The following is a 22940-nucleotide window of genomic DNA, read 5'->3' as shown; positions in this document are numbered from 1 at the left end:
CATAGTGTATCTCACTTTCCTTTCTCCTTTCTTAGAGCTACCTTCTGCAAGTCAATTTCTTCGACAGGGGTCTTAGAAAAGGCTCTTTTGATGATCACTGAATAAGTATCCAATTTTCACTGTTCATTGCTTGTCTAGGCAGAAAACAGCCATTTCTTTAAGACATCCTGAATGTTCCAACACTCAAAATACCTCAAAAACCGATGAAACAGGCACATTTCCATCATGAATATTCTGTTCACCCCGGTTTTTAACATGGCCTTGTTTGGGGCCAATTAAGTGATCTTGGTTCTGGCACTGGAAAAACTCTGCAACCCTCTTGGTACTTCGTAATCTTTCAGGTTCTAAAACAATTCTGCAAGTTGTGCAGTGTCTCATGTATCTGCAATCCACATCCAAACATCGACACCTTTGTCATAACTTGCGGTGGATGTAATCTTGGACACCATCCTTTTCCCCATTCAATCAAATAAAACCATTATTCAAAGATGCCTTCATTTCCCAAATTTCAATTCTTTACAAAAAGTGAAACCCCAGCACTGTACTAAAATATTTATTTCATTTGAAGTTTGCTGGTGGCATTGCGGAGTGTGATCAGGGTCAAAAATCGCAATATTAAATTCTATAATTGTGCCTTCCAGGTGAAGTTACCTCTAGAATTCTTCAAGCATTATGCTAACTTCCTCCTTGCTGTAAAGTGTGCAGGTTGATCATGAGAGCAATGCAATAATTAACAATGGAGAAACATTAAGGAGAGTTTGCTCTATAACAAAAATGAAAGTGACATGGAAACCGGGTTTCTCTCAACTAACGGTATGTTTATGTTTGGTTGAAATTTATTTTATGTTGGGTTGGTCGAGAGAATCTTCTCTTAAACATCTGCCTAATCTTCTCTTAGTGCCCTGTTCCGATGGCTGATGGGAATCATAGTACAGTTATTTTGTACATATTTTCTCTGAGAAACCTTTGGTTTCAAATTGACATGCATTAAGTAGTTGCTTCCGTAGTAGTTGGCTGTCACTATAAGAAGGACAATAAAGCATTAGATAAGGCAGGGACTCACCCAACACCTTTGGATGATCCAACCAAATGGCACTCCATCGGTGACCAAATGGCGTCATTTGTAGTCTTTTATCATCATTCCAATCTTAGGCAAAGAAATTAGTAACCGGGGGGGGGGGGGGGGGGGGACCAAAATAGACCACTATCTTGATGATTGTACACAAGAAAAATAAGGGGAGGAGGCATCCATATCAGTGGTCCCAACAAGAAGAAAGAACATAGAAGAAGGAAGAGGTTCATTTGGTGAAAGAATTAAGCTGCTTAAATATATGTACCTGCAGGCAAAGAAAGCCACAAAAGAGAAAGGGAGAGGAAGGAAGTTGATTGAAAGTAACCGGAGAAATAAATTAAGGAGGCCACTGTCGGCAGAAGAGACTCTGTATATTCTCTGTAGATTAATCTACTTGTGGGTGAGTACTAAGGATGACAGCTGCATAGGTCACTACAGTCTATTTCATGGCCATGTGATCACTCTAAACTCGTATAATGACACGAGATAACGTGTATTCTGAATGGGGCCAGCCCTTTATCTTATTCATTCAATCTTCCTTGTTCTTTTCTAAGGATTAATTGCTTGTGAATAATTACGATTTCATGCGTCTAGTACCGTGTTTAGTATAGATTTTAAAAAAATGTTTTTAATCATTCTAAATAATAATTTTTTTTAATTATTAAAAATAATAGAAGTGCTTCTTAGAATCATTGTCAAACGGGTTTTTAGTCTAATCAGGTTAAGCCAAATAGTGAGGTGAATAATTGATGCTCATTTATTATCAATAAATTCAGTTTAATTATATTAATTGATTATTTTTAATTGAATAAAAAAATCAAATATTTTAATTTTTTGTATTCAGCTAACAAAGAAACGTCACCTTAATTATATTAAATAAAAATACCTATTATGGAATTCGTCAAAATACCTATTTTTTTTGTCTTTTCTACAGTAATTACATTCAAGTGAAATATAAGTTAATAAATAAAATTTTAAATATTTTTATATTAAAATAAATAAATGGGCATTTATTATTATTTTTTGTGTCATAGAATATGTTTGAAATATATAGATTGTAATTTTAATATTAAATATAATTTAATATGTTCTCGAGCATTGAAAATTAATAAAATATAATTTTCATCTCTAAATTGATATTCACTATTTATTTTTTAAGTCGTATTTGTTATTCGCCCATATTCTATTACTAATTTTACTATGCATATATTATTTTTTGTAATGACTAATTTAATGCTTGTATTATTTATTATTTTATTACTTTTCAATTTTTTATTCAAAATTTTTATACTTTTGATCCATTTTGCTAGTAAGAAATTTAAACCATGGCCTCCCCTTAAACATATAAATTTAATTTCTAGTTTCAAAAGATAAAAAGTAATTTCATTTCAATGTTATTTACCAAAAACTAATTCTCAAGGATTTAAATAAAAATATATATAAATTTTTAGATAGAATATAAAAGCAAACAAAATTTTTCATAAAATCCATTTGATATTCTTAGTTTATTTATTTATTTTAATTTCATCATTTTTTCCTCACTATGTAAAAATTTCTAATAAAATAAAATTTTTGGTAATTTCTATTTTGTATTTGAAATTTCATTATTATTTTTTTAATAGTGTGTTCTCTTCACTCTCCGATTTCCAAATTTTAAAATTTTCATATTTAATTAACTAATAACTTATTTATAACTCCACTATATAAGTATATTAAATACTATTTAGTTATTTACATGGGTGTTTATGTTTAATAATTGGGAAAAGTGTATTTTCTCACATCTGATTGGGTTGACATCCAAAGACTCAAAAAGTTTGATCAACCAAGGGGGGCCACCTCAGCCTAACCTGGTCCGTTCCCACTTAATAAATAAACCAGTCTTTTTCTTCCTTCAACTCAATTCTAAGCTCAGTTCCCATTACTCACAGCTCACCGGAGGCCTCTGTGCCTCTAATCTCTTCAATCCCTTCACACCCATTTGATTTCTTCACCTGAATTTCATATTTTTTCCTTGGTCTTTTTTTTATTTTATTTTATTTATTTATTTATTTATTTGCCATATCTTTGTGGGTATTTGTTCTTGTAGGATACGATTATGGTGTTGAAGGTTTGATCTTGGGTGTGACCACTGCTACAAGAAGATCAAGAAACTGCTTTATAAATTTCTTGGTGTTATATATATATATATATATATATATATATATATATGTGTGTGTGTGTGTGTGTGTGTGTGTGTTTGGTGTTGTTGAATGTATTTTGAAACTGTGGGCAATGTTGAAAGGATGGAAATGTTGTTCTAAGGGTATTAAAACAAGGATTAGCCCAAAAACACACAAGTAAACAACATAATTAGGAACTAGAAGCTTATTGAAGATAGGTTGAGATGTGACAACCATCCTTGAAATAGATCCACCTTTTTCGAAGACGAACTCGATGCACTAAGGTATTAGTGGTCTACCTCTTGGATTCAACAATCAGTAAATCTCGCCTTGGATGCACGCACTCTATAGGTAAAACATGTACAGTTCGAGTTTTAAAATATTTCTCCTCCAAATAGATGCATGAATGAGTGAAGAGGGAAGCGGAATGCTAGAAAGTTTAGAAGAACTCTATGAAAAATTGGTATTTTGAGAGTTGAGGGGTAATCTCCTTTTATAGACTAATGAGACTCTTCTAAAGAGTTGGTAAAAAAATAAAAGACTAAGTCAAATTAAATTAAAAAAAATTATTTTGAATTTTATAAAAATTAGTCTAGGTGGCACGCAAATGTAGGATGATGGATGTGATTTAAAGAATTCTAGTCTAACTAATCCGAAGCCACTTAGATGAGACTTAATGGTGGATGTGATTTAAGGAATTTCGGTCTAACTAATCCGAAGGCCCACTTAGATGGGCTTAAGTCCCATGGGCATGTGAGACTCTCCTACACATCTCTACAAGCTTATTAGGCTAAGGGAAGTGGACTAGTTAATAAACCCACCCATGTTCCACTTTTTCCTTATGTGGTACAAGATAAAACACTTTAAGCAATTTTTATATATTTATTTCACATTTACACTATTTCTAAGAAGAAGTGAGTTGTCTATTTTGATTTTGGTGTTGAATTTTATGAACAAGAGAAATACGAGACCAGATTTTCATTGAGAAGGAAGGCACCGTGATAATCAAAGTAGTATGCTGCTGCCCTAAGTATGGATGACAATGGGGTGGGTTTTTTCGGGTATTCGCCCCGCCCCGCCAACACCTGATCGTCCCACTAGTAACCTCTATTCACCACCTAAAGAGTAATGATTGCGCTGCCACCATATGAGCAGTCATGATGACTGTGGAAGTAAAGGGACCCCACTAGCCTAGATGTGACAAAAACTCCATACATTATAAAATCCTTCCCATAACTTAATATAAAGAGATGTAAGACAGCTACTTCAGAAAAACTCCCAAGATGAGAGATTATAGAGAACTGTCAATCTAACTAGAGCTTCGGAGGGTGTTGTCCGGACATATATCACTCTCAGTTGATCAAGCACCAACGTCAGAGAGATATAGTAATCCCAGCGGGTCGCAACATCAACAGATATTGAAGGATAATTCTTGCAATGATTTCTAATTTTTTGATTGATAATATCGCAGGGTACGAAAATGAAGCTAAAGGTTGTTAATCTCTGGTGTAAACGCTACTACAAGAAGAACAAGAAACTGCTCTATAAATTTCCTCGTGTTAGTCTTACATATATATATATATATATATATATATATGCGTGTGTTTGGTATAGTTGATTTTTGAGATTATGGGCAATGTTGAAGGGATGAAGAAGTGAGTTGTTTGTTTTGATTTTGATGTTGAATTTTATGAACAAGAGAATTATGAGACCAGACTTTCATTGAGAAGGAAGACGCTGTGATAATCATAGTATGCTGCTACCTTGAGAAGATCAGAACGAAGCTTATCTGCAAAGGTGGTAATACCATCAAGAGTATCGAGGTTATACCACCCGAGAAGCCACAGCCACCGCCACCTCCAGTACCAAGGTATTTAGCATTCATCTATCCAATTGGAGTGTGTTGTAAGTCATGCTGTGAGGGATGTGGTGGTGGCTCCTGCCACCATGGATATGGGATTCCGCACCAACCACCATCTTATGATGGATATGTAAGGTTAGTGCCATCATATGGTCCCAACCTGGAAGATGCCCTTTTGATGAAGGAATGAAGCTACTTAAAGTTAAATATATGGCAAAGAAAAACGAAAAAGTTAGTGGAAGAAAGTTGATTGAAGGACTTTTATAATTTAAAAAAGTTATGTTTAAATTATTGTAGTAGAAAAACTTATTACAAATATATGGTAGTTTTTGCCACATAGGAGAGAGGAGATAGGAGAGAGGGTGAAGAGAGATGGTGAACGGAATTTCAGAAATCGTCTTTTCAAATAAAGGGAACTCGTTTCTTGAAGAGACGAGTTCCATGAAAAAAATATATATATATTTTTTTAAAATTCCCCATTTACTCAAGGGAACTCGTCTCTTCAAGAGACGAGTTCCATGAAAAATATATATATATTTTAAAAAATTCCCAAATTATAAAAAAAAAAAAAAAATTCCTCAAGGCAACTCGTCTCTTGAATATATTTTTTATTTAAAAAGAATTCCCAAATTTTTTTTTTTTAAAAAAAGGAAAAAAATTCCCAAATTATTAGAAAAAAAAAAAGCAAAGACGAGTTCCCATGGAAAAAAAAATATTTTTTATTTAAAAAAAATTCCCAAATTTTTTTAAAAAAAAAAAAAAAAAAAAAAGGCAATTCTCAAGGGAACTCGTCTCTTCAAGAGACGAGTTCCCATGGAAAAAAAATATTTTTTTAAAAAAATATACATATTTTTTAAAAAAATTCCCAAATTTAAAAAAAAAAGAACCTCAAGGGAACTCGTCTCTTCAAGAGACGAGTTCCCATGGAATTTTTTTTTTTTAAATATATATATATATTTTTAAAAATTCCCAAATATAAATAAATAAATAAAGGAATTTCCTCAAGAGAACTCGTCTCTTGAAGAGACGAGTTCCCATGGAAAAAAAAATATTTTTTTTTTTTAAAAAAGGGAACTCGTCTCTTGAAGAGACGAGTTCCTATGGAAAAAAAAATTCCCAAATTAAAAAAAAAAAAAGAAAAGAAAGAAAGCAATTCCTTTAGGAAATTCCTTTATTTATTTATTTTTATTTTTTTTATTTGGGAATTTTTTTAAAAATATATATATATATTTAAATTTTTTTTTGTTTCCATGGGAACTCGTCTCTTCAATAGACGAGTTCCCTTGAGGTTTTTTTTTAATACATATTTTTTGAAGAGACGAGTTAGAATTGCTTTTTTTTTTTTTTTTTTAATTTGGGAATTTTTTTAAATATATATATTTAAAATTTTTTTTAAATATATATATATATTTTAAAAAATTCCCAAATAAAAAAAAATAAATAAAGGAATTTCCTTGAGGAATTGCTTTCTTTTTTTTTCTTTTTTTTTAATTTGGGAATTTTTTAAATATATATATATATATATATATATATATATATATATATATATATATTTTTAAAAAAAAAAAAAAAAAAAATTTCCATGGGAACTCGTCTCCTTGAGGAAATTCCTTTATTTTTTTTATTTATTTTTTCATTTTTTTTTATTTGGGAATTTTTTTAAATATATATATATATATATATTTAAAAAAAAAAATTCCATCGGAATTTTAATATTTTTTTTCCTTGAGGAATTTTTTTTTTTTTATAAATTTGGGAATTTTAAAAAAAAAATATATATATATATATATATATATATATATATATATATATATATATATATATATATATATATATATATATATATATTTTTTTTTTTAAAAAATATATTTTTTTCCATAGGAACTCGTCTCTTGAAGAGACGAGTTTCCTTGAGGAATTGCTTTTTTTTTTTTTTTTTTTTTATTTGGGATTTTTTTTAAATAAAAAATATATTTAAAAAAAAATATTTTTTTCCATGGAAGAGACGAGTTCTCATGAGGAAATTCCTTTATTTATTTATTTTTATTTGGAAATTTTTAAATATATATATATATATATATATATATTAAAAAAAAAAATTTCCATGGGAACTCGTCTCTTGAAGAGACGAGTTCCCTTGAGGTTCTTTTTTTTTTAAAAAAAAAAAATTGGGAATTTTTTAAAAAAATATATTTTTTCCATGGGAACTCGTCTCTTGAAGAGACGAGTTCCCTTGAGGAATTGTTTTTTTTTTTTTTTAATAAATTTGGGAATTTTTTTTAAATAAAAAATATATTTAAAAAAAAAAATTTCCATGGGAACTCGTCTCTTGAAGAGATGAGTTCCCTTGAGGAAATTATTATTATTATTTTTTTAAATTTGGGAATTTTTTAAAAAAATATTTTGTTTTCCATGGGAACTCGTCTCTTGAAGAGACGAGTTCCCTTGAGGAATTGCCTTTTTTTTTTTTTTTAAATTTGGGAATTTTTTTTAAATAAAAAAAATATTTTTTTAAAAAAAATATTTGTTTTTTCCATAGGAACTCGTCTCTTCAAAAGATGAGTTCCCTCGAGGAATTCCTTTTTTTTTTAAAAAAAAAAATTTGGGAATTCTTTTCAAATAAAAAATATATTCAAGAGACGAGTTGTCTTGAGAAATTTTTTTTTTATATATAATTTGGGAATTTTTTAATATATATATATATATATATATATATATATATTTTCATGGAACTCGTCTCTTGAAGAGACGAGTTCCCTTGAGTAAATGAGGAATTTTTTAAAAAAGATATATATATTTTTTTTCATGGAACTCGTCTCTGAGTTTCCTTTATTTGAAAAGACGATTTCTGAAATTTCGTTCATCCTCTCTCTTCACCCTCTCTCCTCTTTTTTGTCTCCTATTTTCTATGTGCTAAAAATGACCATATATTTATAATAAGTTCTTCTATTATATAATTTTTTTAAATTATTGTACTATTGAAAAAAGTCCGTTGATTGAAAGCAACTAGAGAGATACCTTAAGGGGGCCACTGTCAGCTGGGTGAGTAATAATTATGGCGGTTGCATATATAGGTCACTTTGGTCTATTTCATGGCCATGTGATCTCTCAAACTGGTACGACGACATCCTTGATGCTGATTCGATGTAATTCTAAGAAAATTAAATATAATTAAAAAATGATTAACTATTTTTTATTAAGAGAAATTTGAGGAAACATTTTGTCATATAAATTTTTTTTATATGTTTTCAATTTTTAATATTATAGGTTTCAATAAAATAAAATAGATAAATAAAAATTAAGAAATTATTTTTAAAAAAATTATATATTCAAATAAAAACCTTAAAATTCAAATACATAATATCATAAATATAAACATCAAATCAATCCTTAATTATCAAATACTTTTAATATTAAAAAATCTAAATCACTTGTTATCATGATTATAAGAAACCAATAATATTATTTATATAAATATTAAAAAATCAATAAATATTCCATCAATTAATAAAGTATCATGATAAAAAAATCAATTATTATCGTCAATGTAAAAAGCGAAAGGAAAACAGGCATGAGTGAGCTGTTTTGGCGCCAGATGGGACAGAAAGAGAAAAGCCAGAGGAAGTGATATAGGGATTTTGAGTTCCAGGGCAAAATAGGGATTGTCTGGGAAGAGAACAAAAAAAAGGGAAGAAAGGAGTGAGAAAGGGGAAAAGTTTTTTTAATAGGTGAGGGTGAGAGCTGAGAGAACAAAAAAAGGCAGGAAATGGAAAAAGATTCTGGAGAAAGCGAAAACAAAGCTTAGAGGAGCACTTTCAGGTACCATTTCCAGGATTCCTTATTTATTGTAATGCCCAGACATTTTCTTTTAAGGGTAATTTAGAAAATTCTTATTAATAATTAAATTAGTTATTTAATTAATTTAATAAAAAAAGGGGTAAAAGAGTAATTTTACGAATAAATACCCTAGGTATAAATTAGAAATTTTATTTTTTCCCTTCTTTTCTGAATAGAGTTTCTGTTCGCAGAATTCCAGAGAACGTAAGGTTGGAGTCAGATTTCAGGGTTGAAGACAGATCTCTATAGGTAAGATTTTAACCCCTAATTTAATATTTTAGATTCATTGATTAATTTCAAACACACTAGATATATTTTTTTTGGAAAACCCCAAATCTAGATTAGGGTTAGATTATTTTTTTTAATTCGTTTTAATATCAAATAGTGAAAATTTAATATTTTGATTTTAGTATTGGAATTTGGGAGATCTTAAGTTTTATTAGAAAAAAAAAAAAATTTCCTTTGAAGGTTTTGATTTTAGGTTAGGGTTAATTTTATATAAAAAAAATAAATAAATATATTGTTATTTGTGGTTGAAGAGATTAGAAAATGTTAAAAAAAAAAAAAAAAAAAAAAAAAAAAAAAAAAAAAAAGGAGAACGCGTGTGCACAGTATTGGATGGAAGAAAAAAAAAATGGGCATGTGGCCGGATGGAAGGAGGCTTATATATATATATATATATATAATGATTCATTATCATGATGATGGCAATGGAAAAAAAAAAAAAAAAAAACCTTGCTTTGTTTTATTGGTTTGGTGTACCGAGGCAAGTGGGTAATAGTTTGGGTGGCTTTTGAATTAGTTAATTAAAAAATAATAATAATAATATTTAGTTTTAGATTAATAAATAAGATAATAGTAATAATGGTCTTTTTTGTAATAAATAGAATGAGAGATTTAGCAAAATATATATAGATATATATATAGAATTTTATAATGAAACAAAATTGTAATTTAATTAAATTAGTAATGTGTTATTAGAAACAAATTGGAAATTTATTAATTATAATTAAATAAGGAATAGAGTAATTAAATTATTACTTTGTTAATAAAAAATATTAATCTTAACATTTAGAAATTTTAGGATTATCAGATTTATATTTTGAGGTAAATAGTAATAGTGGTCTTTTTATTGTGTTAGGTGAGGAGTAGACTTTTCAGGGTTATTTTTCCTTCAAGGTCTTTGCATATTTTGAGGTAAGGGAAGTTAATGCAATATTTATAAAATTAAATTATTTTATATGTTATTTTGAATTGTGGAAAAGAAAATTATATTTTGTTACCATGCATGGATCAAATTGCTTTGCACTAAATATTATGTTGGAATATTTTGTTTATTTATGACACAAAATATGGAGATATTATGTTGTGTAAATTTGAATACTTGAACAAAAACATCACTCTGGTTTATTTGACCCTTGTCAACGGGATATAATAGTTGACTATTCGGCCCTGTCAACGGGATATAATAGTTGACCTTTACATTTCATGGTGGGAATGTAATTGATTTGGACCCCAGCCTCTAGGGGTTTGGTTAGAGGTTACTAGTACTAATAGTGTTTGGTTCCGTCCACCAGGAACAATTTGAGGCTAGCCACCCATTTGAAAAGTCCCACCTAACTGGGCATTTGACATTTGATAACTAGAGTAATGAAAAATTGAATGGATTTGATTGAGTCTGATATGAAAGTGTTTGAATTTGATATGAAATTGGTTGGTTGAATTTTGAATATATTGGTATTTTTGGAACTCTGATATTTGATGAAAAAAAAAAAAATTTGATATCTCCTATTTGAAATGAAAATATTTGATCCATGAATTGCATTAATATTCCTTATTGGGCTGTGAGCTCATTCCCAATTGTTGAAAATTTTCAGGTACTCTTAGTTCGGGTGAGGGGTGATGGCTAGGCTGAGGAATGGTCATCATTAGGATTTGACTTAGGATTTTATGTTGGATTTTGTTTAACTGTTAGTTATGTTCATTTTGATCATTTGATATTTGGAAGTTATTTGGAAATTGAATTTTGAGGAATTTAGATTTTGTTCCGCTACTCTGAACAGGTATTTGGTAATTGGTAACATCCAGTTACAATATGATTGTTCGGGTCAGATTATACTTTAAGCCTTCGGGTTTGAGGTGTGAAATGACCGTCACGCCCTTGGAGTGGGTCTTGGGGCGTGACATTTATTCTCTTCATTACTCTGTTTTTCAGGCTTTTTGGTGGATTCTGGTCACTGTTTGATTTGTTTGGAATGGATATGATGTTGCATTGTTTTTCTCTCATGTTTTGATCTGAAATGGCTCACTCTTCAGCAGAAGATGATTGAATCACTGGTCTTGGAACCCATTGATTTCAGCATGGAATGGGTTTCCATTTAATGAGCCATTTTGTTTTTTTGTTTTTGTTTTTTTTTCTTGATGTTATTTATACTCTTTTTTGGGTTGTTCATTTATCTGTATCTATATTTCTATCTTCATCTCTATATATCGAATTGCTTGTTTCGGACGGTGCTTCCTTCTTTTTTTTTTTCTCTCAAGAATTTGATTTTTCGTCGACTGTATTTGGGAAATGGAGGCCGCTGAAAAGGTGAAGAAGGGTGTCAGAGAAAGGAAGGGCAGTGGTCCCAAGAAGAAACCAATATCTTGCCCCATCAAGGCTGGTCTTCAATTCCCGATCGGTCGTATCGGCAGATACCTCAAGAAAGGCCGTTATTCTCAGCGCGTTAGAATCGATGCCTCAATCTACTTTGTTGTCATGCTAGAGTACCTAGCTGTTGAGGTTTTGGAGTTGGCTGGAAATGGAGCATGGGATAACCAGAAACACAAAATAATCCCGAGGCATGTTTTGTTGGTTGTGAGACATGATGAAGAACTTGGGAAGCTTCTAGCTGGAGTCACAATTGCTCATGGTGGTGTCCTATTGAATATCAACCCTGTTCTTCTACCAAAGAAGATTGACAAGGCAGCAAAGGAATCCAAGTTGCCATCCAAGGCCACCAAGCCTCCCTAAAAGGCTTAGTTTATCAATTGTGTTAGAGAAAGACTTGTCTTCTTCTTATCTCTCTCATAAAACGCCACCAATGCTAACTTTAGTTTGTCATGGGGACAACATTTAATGACGATACTATTAGAAGTCTCTATTTCCAATTTTCATCATTACTCAGATTTTTTTTCTCTATTTTTTTTATCCATAAAAGCCAGCCATGATATGAAAAGCCATTTTTTCCTATGCTCCATTTTCCACCGTCTGATTTAGGTGCCTTACTTCTCCGCTTGCTTTGATTATGAATCATTCCATAATTCTTCATATTTGATATCGAAGTGTAATTTTCCCAAATTTTTAATTTTCAAATTTAATTTTCAAAACTATGATTTATTTTAAATTTAATTTTCAAAACTCCAATTTTTAAAACTAATTTTCAAAACTTCAATTTCTTTCCAATTTAATTTTTCAAAACTCCCATTTTCAAGTTTATTTTTCAAAACTTTGACTTCCCAAACTTTAATTATTTTCAAATTTAATTTTAAAAATTTCTATCTTTAAATAATTCTTCAAAATTTTGATTTTTAAATTTAATTTTCAATTTCCAAAATTCCAATTTTCACATTTATTTATTTAATTATTATTATTTTCGTTATTAGTATTATTATTCTATTCTATTCATTTATTTATTTATTTTTAAATTTTCATATTTAAATAACTCTTTAAAATTCCGATTTTCAAATTTAATTCCCAATTTCCAAAATTTCAATTTTCACATTTATTTATTTAATCATTATTATTTTTGTTATTATTATTTATTTATTTATTTTTAAAATTTCATCTTTAAATAACTGTTCAAAATTCTGATTTCCAAATTTAATTCTCAATTTTCAAAATTCCAATTTTCACATTTATTTATTTAATCATTGTTATTTTCGTTATTATTATTATTATTATTATTATTTTATTTATTTATTTATTTATTTTTAAAATTCCATCTTTAAATAATTCTTCAAAATTCTGATTTCCAAATTTAATTCCTAATTTCTAAAATTCTAATTTTCACATTTATTTATTTAATCGTTGTTATTTTCGTTATTATTGTTATTGTATTTATTTATTTATTTATTTTAAAATTTTCATCTTTAAATAATTCTTCAAAATTCTAAATTTCCAAAATTTTAATTTTTACATTTATTTATTTGATCATTATTATTTTCGTTATTATTATTATTCTATTTATTTAATTATTTTAAATTTTCCATATTTCATAACTCTTCAAAAACCAGCATGGAACATCCAAAAAACAGATACATTTCCATCATGAATATTCTGTTCACCCCGGTTTTTAACATGGCCTTGTTTGGGGCCAATTAAGTGATCTTGGTTCTGGCACTGGAAAAACTCTGCAACCCTCTTGGTACTTCGTAATCTTTCAGGTTCTAAAACAATTCTGCAAGTTGTGCAGTGTCTCATGTATCTGCAATCCACATCCAAACATCGACACCTTTGTCATAACTTGCGGTGGATGTAATCTTGGACACCATCCTTTCCCCATTCAGTCAAATAAAACCATTATTCAAAGATGCCTTCATTTCCCAATATTTTAATTCTTTACAAAAAATGAAACCCCAGCACTGTACTACAATATTTATTTCCTTTGAAGTTTGCTGGTGGCATTGCAGAGTGTGATTAGGGTCAAAAATGGCGATATTAAATTCTATAATTGTGCCTTCCAGGTGAAGTTACCTCTAGAATTCTTCAAGCATTATGCTAACTTCCTCCTTGCTTTGTTGATGGAAAGCCATATCCTCTTAAGTGAATGGGCTGGGTTGAAAAGGTCGGTGCCTTGGGCTTGGATTGGAGCACCAAACCCAAGTTTGGGATCCAGTTAGCCTATTGGGCTTGCCCATAGTATCAGATATGGGCTTGTTTTTAGAGCCTAGCCCAAGTCCGTGATAAGTGAGCCCTTGTAGCTACCTCATGTCCTAACAAGTTTTAAATCTTTAATTTTAGTAAGTTATTAACTTATTCATGCATTTTCATTTCTTTTCTTTTTTTTATTTTATTTTATTTTATTTTATTTTATCTTCACCAATTTAGTTAACTCAAACTTAAGGACAAATTATTAATTATATTTTTATTTCGAAATTTATACTATTCAATTTCACTAGCTTAAACATTATGTTTATTAATTATTATTATTTCGTATGAATCTATTTATCACCTTTTAAAAATCTCATTCGTTAAAACCTAATTCTAATTCTTCAAAAATTCAACATCCCAAATTTAATTTTCAAGTCTTGAAATTTACACTATTCAATTTCGTAGGTTTAAATACCGTGTTCATCAATGAGTATTATTATTATTTCGTATGTATTTATTCATCATCTTTTAAAAATCTCATTTATTAAAGTTAAAATTTTAATCCTTCAAAAATCTCATGCTTTAATTTAATTCTTCAAATACTTGTTTAAATCTTATTTTCATAAATCAAATCATTATCCCGTATTATTATTTATTCAAAGTCCAATCTATCAAAAAAATCACATGTTTTAATTTAATTCTTCAAATACTCTTTTAAATCTCATATTTATCAACTAGAATTATTATCCTATATTCTCCTATTTATCTATGCCAATCGTTCAAAAATTCTAAATTTTAATTTAATTCTTAAATTTTAATTTAATTATTCAAATACTTGTTTAAATCTTATTTTCATAAATCGAATCATCATCCCGTATTATTAGTTGTTTGAATTCTAATCCATTAAGAAAATCCCATGCCGTAATTTAATTCTTCAAATACTCGTTTAAATCTTATGTCCATCAATGGGAATTATTATCTAATACATTCGTTTATTTATCTAGCCTAACCCTTCAAAAATCCCATGCTTTTAATTTAATTCTTCGAATACTTGTTTAAATCATATTTTCATAAATCGAATTATTATCCCATGTTTATTTGGTTATTTAAAATCTAATCCTTCAAAAATCCCCTGTCTTAATTTAGTTTCTTAGTAATTCGTTTAAATCTTATTTTCATCCATTATGATTATTATCTTGTATTCGTCTATTTATTTAAAACCTAGTTCTTCAAAAAATCTCTTGTATTAACTCAATTTTTCAATGCTAAAAATTCTACAATTCGTCTACATTTTATCCTCATCAATTAGAATCGTTATTTCCATGTCTATTCAAAGTCCAATCTTCCGAAAACCCCATGCCTTAATTAAAACTTCAATCCTAAAAATTCTACTATCCATCTTTATTCGCCTAAACATTATTCTCGTTAATTAGTATTATAATCTCATACCTACCTATTTATTCACAGTCATACCTTTTAAAAATCCAACGCCCTAATTCAAATTTTCAATTAGAAAAATTCCACTATTTCATTCGTTTGAACATTATTTTTGTTAATAAGTATCGTTATTCCATATTTGTTCATTTATTTATTTCAATCATTAAAATTCAACTCTTCAAAACCGGATTTCCAAATTTAACCTTTAGACTAAAAAAATTCCACCATTCACTTTTATTCATTTAAATATCATCTTTGTTATCATTATTATAAATTCTACGTTTACTTGTTTCTTTCTTCTAAAAATTCCAATAATTAGAGTTCAATTATTCAAAAGTTTCAGTCATTAGAGTTTAATTCTTCAAAATTTCGATTCCTAAATTTAGCTATTTGAAATTCCAATTGTCCTATCTCCGAACTTAATTTCCAGTTTCCCATGCTCCAATTCCCGTATTTACCCCACTACTTATTATCATCATTATTATTATCATCTTATTCATTATTTCTATAAATTCTACCTTCGAATGATTTCTAAGATTTCCAATTTTTACACATCAACTTTCATAATTTCTACGCCTCAAATAACTTACGATTCTAATCCCTTTCGAAATTTAACTCCCATAATCCCAATTTTCGTAACTTAATTTTTCTTAAAAATCCCGCACTTTCAAATAATTCTTCAAAATCCCAATTTTCTTTCAAATTTAATTTCTAAAAGTTCTCATTCTTACATTTAATTCATAATAATCCAATTTTCAAATAATCTCTAAGATTCTGATTCTCAAATGAATTTCAAAAATCTAGCTTTCCTTCGAACAATTTTAATCCCTGCTTAGTGATGCATGTTGTATGTTTTGTGTTCTATATGGTGTACTAACCCTCTCTATTGATAGCGCATGGTGGTTCATTGCCCAAGTATGTACCCATTTTCCCTCTGATCGTTGTCTATGCATGTTTTGACTCTTATGTGTGCATGATCTTTCAGGATATTCACTGATTTACTCGTAAATTACCCCGTCAGCTTCATTTTATTAGTAGAGACCCGATTTTAGGGACTTAGAGGGGTGCTATGGTCTTTTACCATACCTTCCCGATAAGTAACCTGACCCCCGAGCCCGATCCAGTTTCTCGTAGATCACCTTCTCCAAAATGAGGAGTCGCACTTAGGGTTTTCTTTCTTATTTTGTTTACCCTTTTAAAAATAAAACAAAAATAAGTGGTGACTACAAGTCATTTTCTTAATCAATAAAAGATCATTTTTCAAATTAAAATCGAGCTCGCCATCACGTGGAAAACGCATGAGCCGAAATGCAGGGTCCACAATAATTTAATTTATTTTCGAGCATTGAAAATTAATAAAATACAATTTTCATCTCTAAATTGATATTCACTATTTATTTTTTAAGTTGTATTTGTTATTCACCCATATTCTATTACTAATTTTACTATGCATATATTATTTTTTGTAATGATTAATTTAATGCTTGTGTTATTTATTATTTTTCAATTTTTCATTCAAAATTTGTATACTTTTGATCAATTTTACTAGTAAGACAATTTAAACATGGCCTCTCCTTAAACAGATAAATTTAATTTCTAGTTTTAAAAGATAAAAAGTAATTTCATTTCAATGTTATTTACCAAAAAAAAAAAACCTAATTCTGAAGGATTTAAATAAAAATATATATAAATTTTTAGATAGAATATAAAAACAAACAAAATTTTTCATAAAATCTATTTAACATTCTTAGTTTATTTATTTATTTTAATTTCATCATTTTTTCCTCACTATGTAAAAAAATTTGTTTTATTATAATTTTTCTAATAAAATTAAATTTTTGGTAATTTCTATTTTGTATTTGAAATTTTATTATTATTTGAGTGTTCTCTTCACTCTCCGATTTCCAAATTTTAAAAATTTCATATTTAATTAACTTATAACTTATTTATAACTCAACTATATAAGTATATTAAATACTATTTAGTTATTTACATGGGTGTTTATGTTTAATAATTGGGAAAAGTGTATTTTCCCACATCTGATTGGGTTGACATCCAAAGACTCAAAAAGTTTGATCAACCAAGGGGCGCCACCTCAGCTTAACCTGGTCCGTTCCCACTTAATAAAGAAACCAGTCTTTTTCTTCGTTCAACTCAATTCTAAGCTCAGTTCCCATTACTCACAGCTCACCAGAAGTGTCTGTGCCTCTGATCTCTTCAATCCCTTCACACCCATGTGATTTCTTCACCTGAATTTGATATTTTTTTAGCTGGTCTTTTTTTAATTTTTTTTATATATTTTCCATATCTTTGTGGGTATTTGTTCTTGCAGGGTACGATTATGGTAAGGTTGATCTTGGGTGTGACCGCTGCTAGAAGAAGATCAAGAAACTGCTCTATAAATTTCCTGGTGTTATATATATATATGCTCTATAAATTTCCTGGTGTTATATATATATATATATATATGTAGGTATAAGTGTGTTTGGTGTTGTTGAATGCATTTTGAGATTGTGGGCAATGTTGAAAGGATGGAGATGTTGTTCTAAGGGTATTAAAACAAAGGATTAGCCCAAAAACACATAAGTAAACAACATAATTAGGAACCAGAAACTTATCGAGGATATGTTGAAGCATGACAATTGTCCTTGAAATAGATCTACCATTCTCGAAGACGAATTTGGTGCACTAGGGTATTAGTGGTCTACCTCTTGGATTCAACAACTAGTAAATCTCGCCTTGGATGCATGCACTCTACAAGTAAGACGTGTATAGTTCGAGTTCTAAAATGTTTCTCCTCCAAATAGATATATGAATGAGTGGAGAGGGAAGCAGAATGCTAGAAAGTTTAGAAGAACTTTATGAAAAATTGGTATTTTGAGAGTCGAAGGATAACCTCCTTTTATAGACTAACGGGACTCTTCTAAAGAGTTGGTCAAAAATAAAAGATTAAGGTGATATTTGTTTTTTTACTTAATTCTAAATAAAACTTTAATGCTTAATAGTATTAAATATTAAGTTGTTTGTTTTTATAGTATTTTATTTTTATTAAGTATTAAAAAGTAAATAAAAACCAATATGTTATTTTTTCTATTTAGAAAAAATTATATATTTTGGTTTTTTCTATTTAGTAAAAAATTTATAATAAGTTATGAAAAAGTAAAAAAACAAATAACTTACATTATAAAAATAAATTGTTTTCAATAAAAAGCCAAAAAAATAAACACCACCTAAGTCTGCAACCCTCTTGGTAATTTGTAATATTTCAGGTTCTAAAACAATTCTGCAAGTTGTGCAGTGTCTCATGTATCTGCGATCCACATCCAAACATCGACACCTTTGTCATAACTTGCGGTGGATGTAATCTTGGACACCATCCTTTCCCCATTCAATCAAATAAAACCATTATTCAAAGATGCCTTCATTTCCCAAATTTCAATTCCTTACAAAAAGTGAAACCCCAGCACTGTACTAAAATATTTATTTCATTTGAAGTTTGCTGGTGGCATTGCAGAGTGTGATTAGGGTAAAAAATCGCGATATGAAATTCTATAATTGTGCCTTCCAGGTGAAGTTACCTCTAGAATTCTTCAAGCATTATGCTAACTTCCTCCTTGCTGCAAAGTGTGAGAGCAATGCAATAATTAACAATGGAGAAACACTAAGGAGAGTTTGTTCTATAACAAAAATGAAAGTGACATGGAAACCGGTTTTCTCTCAACTAACGGTGTGTTTATGTTTGGTTGAAATTTGAGGTTGGGTTGGTCGAGAATAATTCTTGGCTGTTGATCCAACACCCTCAACTAACGAGTGATTTCATTTTATTTATTTACAAAATATTTTATTTAAGTGATTTGATTCCATTTTCAAAAAGGTTGTTTACATTTATTGTATCAAAGAATTTATTACCAAATTTCAATTTAAACACAAAAATTATTTTTATTTGCTTTTACTATAAAATAATGAATTTTTACAATTTTATTTACAAAAGTATTTTAAAATTGATTTTTTTGAAAAAAAAAATTAATATATACACATATATAATATTGTACATATCAATAAAAAAATATAAATTTGATAAGTGTACATAATAATATTGTAATATTTGATTATAATATGTTTAATTTTAAAATATATTTAATATTAAAATTATGGTACAATATAAAATAAATAAGTAATGATAAATGTATAATTTTTTTAATATTTAATTAAGATATTTAAAACACTATGAAAAATATTATTATGATCATTTTTATATTTTTGCTAATCAATTAAATTAAAAAAATTTCACTTGATTATAAAATAATTATAATTAATTTATTCTTTAAATTATTTTTTTAATATTTTGTTTATATTCTAACTTTTGATATATATATATATATATATATATATATTATATATGTTTGATGCATGTTATTTAACAAAGAGCAAACTTGCCCCAGTGGTCTTTGTGATGTTGGCGATCGCGATATTTTAATCACTGATTGCACCCAATGATGAAAATATCGACAATCACAAATATATCGATATTTCAATTTTACGGATATATCAGATATATCAACATATATTTTGGAAAAAAATATCGGTAGGTATAAAATTAATCAAAATTTTAAAAAATATAAGAAAAACTTTATAAAAATGTAATTAAAAGTATAATATATATTTTAAAGTTGTTTTATTAAAGAATTTGATATATATATATATATATATACATCGATAAAAATATGAATTTTATAAGTGTACATTTATTATTAAATTACATCAAATATTATTTCATAATAATATTATGGTATTTGATTATAATATGTCTAATTTTAAAATATATATTAATATTAAAATTATGATCCATCTAATTCAATTGTATTAAATGATATAAAATAAATTGTGATATATATACAATTTTTTAATATTTAATTAATCTATTAATGATATTAAAAATACTATGAAAAAAATTATCATGATAATTTTTATATTTTTTATCATCAATTAAAAGAAATTTTTGTATTTAATTATAATTAATTTGCACTCTAAAATAAATTTTTAATATTTCCTTTATATGATGATTTTGAATATATATGTGTACTGCTTCGTATTTAACAATGGACAAACTTGCCTGGTGGTAAGGTGAGTTGAAGAGCATACCTTTTCTTTGGGGTTCAAATCCCCTTAATATAAGGATTTTTTATAAGAGTACGACAATTTTAAAGGAAATGATATATATATATATATATATATATATATATATATATATATATATATATATATATATATATATATATTTTAAATCTTCTCTTGAAAAAATAATTTCCATCAAATAAAAAATAAAAAATTAAGCAATTGGAAATCGTCTTTCCCACCACAAAAAAGAAAAAGAAAAAAAAAAGTCATTTGGGTTTTCATGTTTTACATACCCTTTTGATTTACAACAAAAAAACAACAGTTGCAACAGCAGAATGTAACATAGATGGATGAATCCAATTCGTTGAAGGGGAATTACAACATAGAAGAAGCTTGGTAGAAGGAAATGGCATTTGGTAGATGATATCGTTGTCTTGTCCTTCTCCCACCACCCACCTCATAAGCAAGACTATTACTACAACAACCAAAGAAGGTGTTGTCTTGTCCTTCGCCTACTGCCCACCTCATAAGCAAGACTACTACTACAACAACCAAAGAAGGTGCAACAGTTAGAATAATAGACCCAAAGCTCATGTATTTTTTGTGTGGAAATCTGATTTCCCATTTAAGTGTTTTTTTTTTTTTTTGAATTTATCATGTGGAAATAGTTTCTTTAAGACACAATTTCTCATTTGATTTTATTTTTATATTTAAATTTTTGAAATTGTCTCTTGAAGAGAGGATTTCACCCTTCTTAATTTTTTATTTTTTATTTTTAAAAATCGTTTTTTTAAAAGATGATTCTCACATAATTTTTTTTAAATCATCTTTTGAAAATATAATTTTTCACTTATAATTTTTTTTTTTTATTGGACAAAATTATGATAGATTTAAAATTATTTTTTCTATTTCGATAATTTAAAAATTATTTTTTAAAATCACCGCATTTTTATCAAATATTTCTTTTTTTTTTTTAGGGGAACTGTAGGAAGGTGACAAGCGATATTTTAATATTGATTTCAGCCTAACAAGGAAGGTGGGAGGGATTGAATCGATTGATCAAACCAGCACATGCAGACAAAACGAGGTAGAGTCAACAATTGTGGGCCATCCGACATAACAACAAACTTGATGATGATACGAACTTGAGCTCACTCGTGCCACATTTCCACATTTCATTGGGTTGACTGAAAAAGTTTGGTCTATTTAATAAACCAATCTTTTTCTTCCTTCGACTCGATTCTGCATTCTGAGCTCGGATCCCATCTCTCACAGCTATGACAGAGGTCTCTGTTCCTCTAATCTCTTCACTCCCTTCATACGCATTTGATTTTTTCATTTGAATTTCATATTTTCTCGCTAGTTTATATATATCCGCCGTGTATATATCATTCGGGTTTGGCCTTCTGTTATTTATTACTCGTCAGATTACTAGAATTTTATTGGTTTCGATTGAAATAATTTTTATATATAATTTTTTATTTTCCTTATAATTATTTTTTAAAATTATCCATAGAAAACAAGCAAAACATCTAAAAAAAAAAAAGTAAAAACATGTTTTGAAAACTGTTTGTTTTCAAAATCGTATATTATAATATCAAACATATTTTGGAACCTGGAATGAGGTTTTTGTTTTCTTGTTCTTTTCATCTGCTGTTTTCTCCGCACCACGTACTGACATTATTGGATAATTCTTGCAATGATTTCTAATTTTTTGATTGATAATATCGCAGGTTACGAGAATGAAGCTAAAGGTTGTTAATCTAGGGTGTAAACGCTGCTACAAGAAGATCAAGAAACTGCTCTGTAAATTTCCTGGTGTGAGTCTTACATATATATATGCGTGTGTTTGGTTTACTTGAATTTTGAGATTATGGGCAATGTTAAAGGGATGAAGAAATGAGTTGTTTGTTTTGATTTTGATGTTGAATTTTATGAACAAGAGAAATACGAGACCAGACTTTCATTGAGAAGGAAGACACCGTGATAATCAAAGTAGTATGCAGCTACCCTGAGATGATCAGAACGAAGCTTATCTGCAAAGGTCGCGATATCATCAAGTGTATCGAGGTTATACCACCGCCACCACCACCGCCACCGCCACGGCCACGGACACCGCCACCGCCACCTCCACCGCCACCGCCACCTCCACCTCCACCGCCACCGCCACCTCCACCTCCACCGCCACCTCCAGTACCAGGGTATCCAGTATTCATCTATCCAATTAAAGTGTGCTGTAAGTCATGCTATGAGGGACATGGTGGTGGCCCCTGCCACCATGGATGTGGGATTCCGCACCAACCACCATCTTATGATGGCTGGGTTTCTGGGTGTCGCTGTGACAGAAGCTATGGTTGCCGCTGTGAATTCCTTAGTGAAGAAAATCCCATATGCACCATCATGTGAATCATACTCCATCGTGATTGTCGTTGTCTAGTTTCTTTAGTTCCCCTTCTCAGTTGGGTGTTGAGTCGGTGATCAGTTCTTTTCGGTTCCTTTCTCGTCCACAACATAAAGGTTGCATAGGCCAATAATATTTGTGGACTAATAGATGTTGATTTGCTTATAATTCACTTAAAAAGGAGAATAAAAAGATTATCAAAA

At 28.9% G+C, this 22940-nt stretch overlaps 3 protein-coding genes across 4 annotated transcripts; all 3 read left to right on the top strand.

The window, feature by feature from the left end:
• Window positions 1-4711: 4711 nt before the first annotated feature.
• Window positions 4712-5282, top strand: LOC104878256 (uncharacterized). Its single transcript, XM_010648331.1, has 2 exons — window positions 4712-4789; window positions 4947-5282. Exons 1-2 carry the CDS (start codon window positions 4712-4714, stop codon window positions 5280-5282), a joined length of 414 nt encoding a protein of 137 aa, XP_010646633.1.
• Window positions 5283-11446: 6164 nt separating this feature from the next.
• LOC100257565 (histone H2A) lies at window positions 11447-12043 on the top strand. Its single transcript, XM_010648320.3, has one exon. The coding sequence runs from the start codon at window positions 11502-11504 to the stop codon at window positions 11940-11942; it is 441 nt and encodes a 146-aa protein (XP_010646622.2). The 5' UTR covers window positions 11447-11501; the 3' UTR covers window positions 11943-12043.
• A 9492-nt stretch (window positions 12044-21535) lies between these two features.
• On the top strand, window positions 21536-22940 carry LOC104878254 (mulatexin). Of its 2 annotated transcripts, none has more exons than XM_010648319.3 (3): window positions 21536-21622; window positions 22070-22154; window positions 22282-22940. In XM_010648319.3, the coding sequence occupies exons 1-3, from the start codon at window positions 21614-21616 to the stop codon at window positions 22740-22742; spliced, it is 555 nt and encodes a 184-aa protein (XP_010646621.1). In that variant the 5' UTR covers window positions 21536-21613; the 3' UTR covers window positions 22743-22940. The 2 variants fall into 2 exon arrangements, with proteins under 2 accessions (XP_010646621.1, XP_019073803.1); XM_019218258.2 differs by lacking the exon at window positions 21536-21622 and adding an exon at window positions 21943-21961.

Source organism: Vitis vinifera, chromosome 10, assembly GCF_030704535.1.
Source record: "Vitis vinifera cultivar Pinot Noir 40024 chromosome 10, ASM3070453v1".
In the NCBI taxonomy this organism is placed as follows: Eukaryota; Viridiplantae; Streptophyta; class Magnoliopsida; order Vitales; family Vitaceae; genus Vitis; species Vitis vinifera.
The sequence above is the reverse complement of the archived record's forward strand: the minus strand, read 5'-3'. Positions and strand labels throughout refer to the sequence as shown.

What these genes read in the sequence shown, in the direction of transcription:
- LOC104878256 (XM_010648331.1), top strand. Translation starts at nt 4,712, where the DNA reads ATGAAGCTAAAGGTTGTTAATCTCTGGTGTAAACGCTACTACAAGAAG. An exon ending in TGCTCTATAAATTTCCTCGT is followed by an intron (nt 4,790 to 4,946) that starts GTTAGTCTTACA and finishes TTATGAGACCAG; the next exon opens with ACTTTCATTGAGAAGGAAGA.
- LOC100257565 (XM_010648320.3), top strand. Translation starts at nt 11,502, where the DNA reads ATGGAGGCCGCTGAAAAGGTGAAGAAGGGTGTCAGAGAAAGGAAGGGC.
- LOC104878254 (XM_010648319.3), top strand. An exon ending in ACTGCTCTGTAAATTTCCTG is followed by an intron (nt 22,155 to 22,281) that starts GTGTGAGTCTTA and finishes TATGAACAAGAG; the next exon opens with AAATACGAGACCAGACTTTC.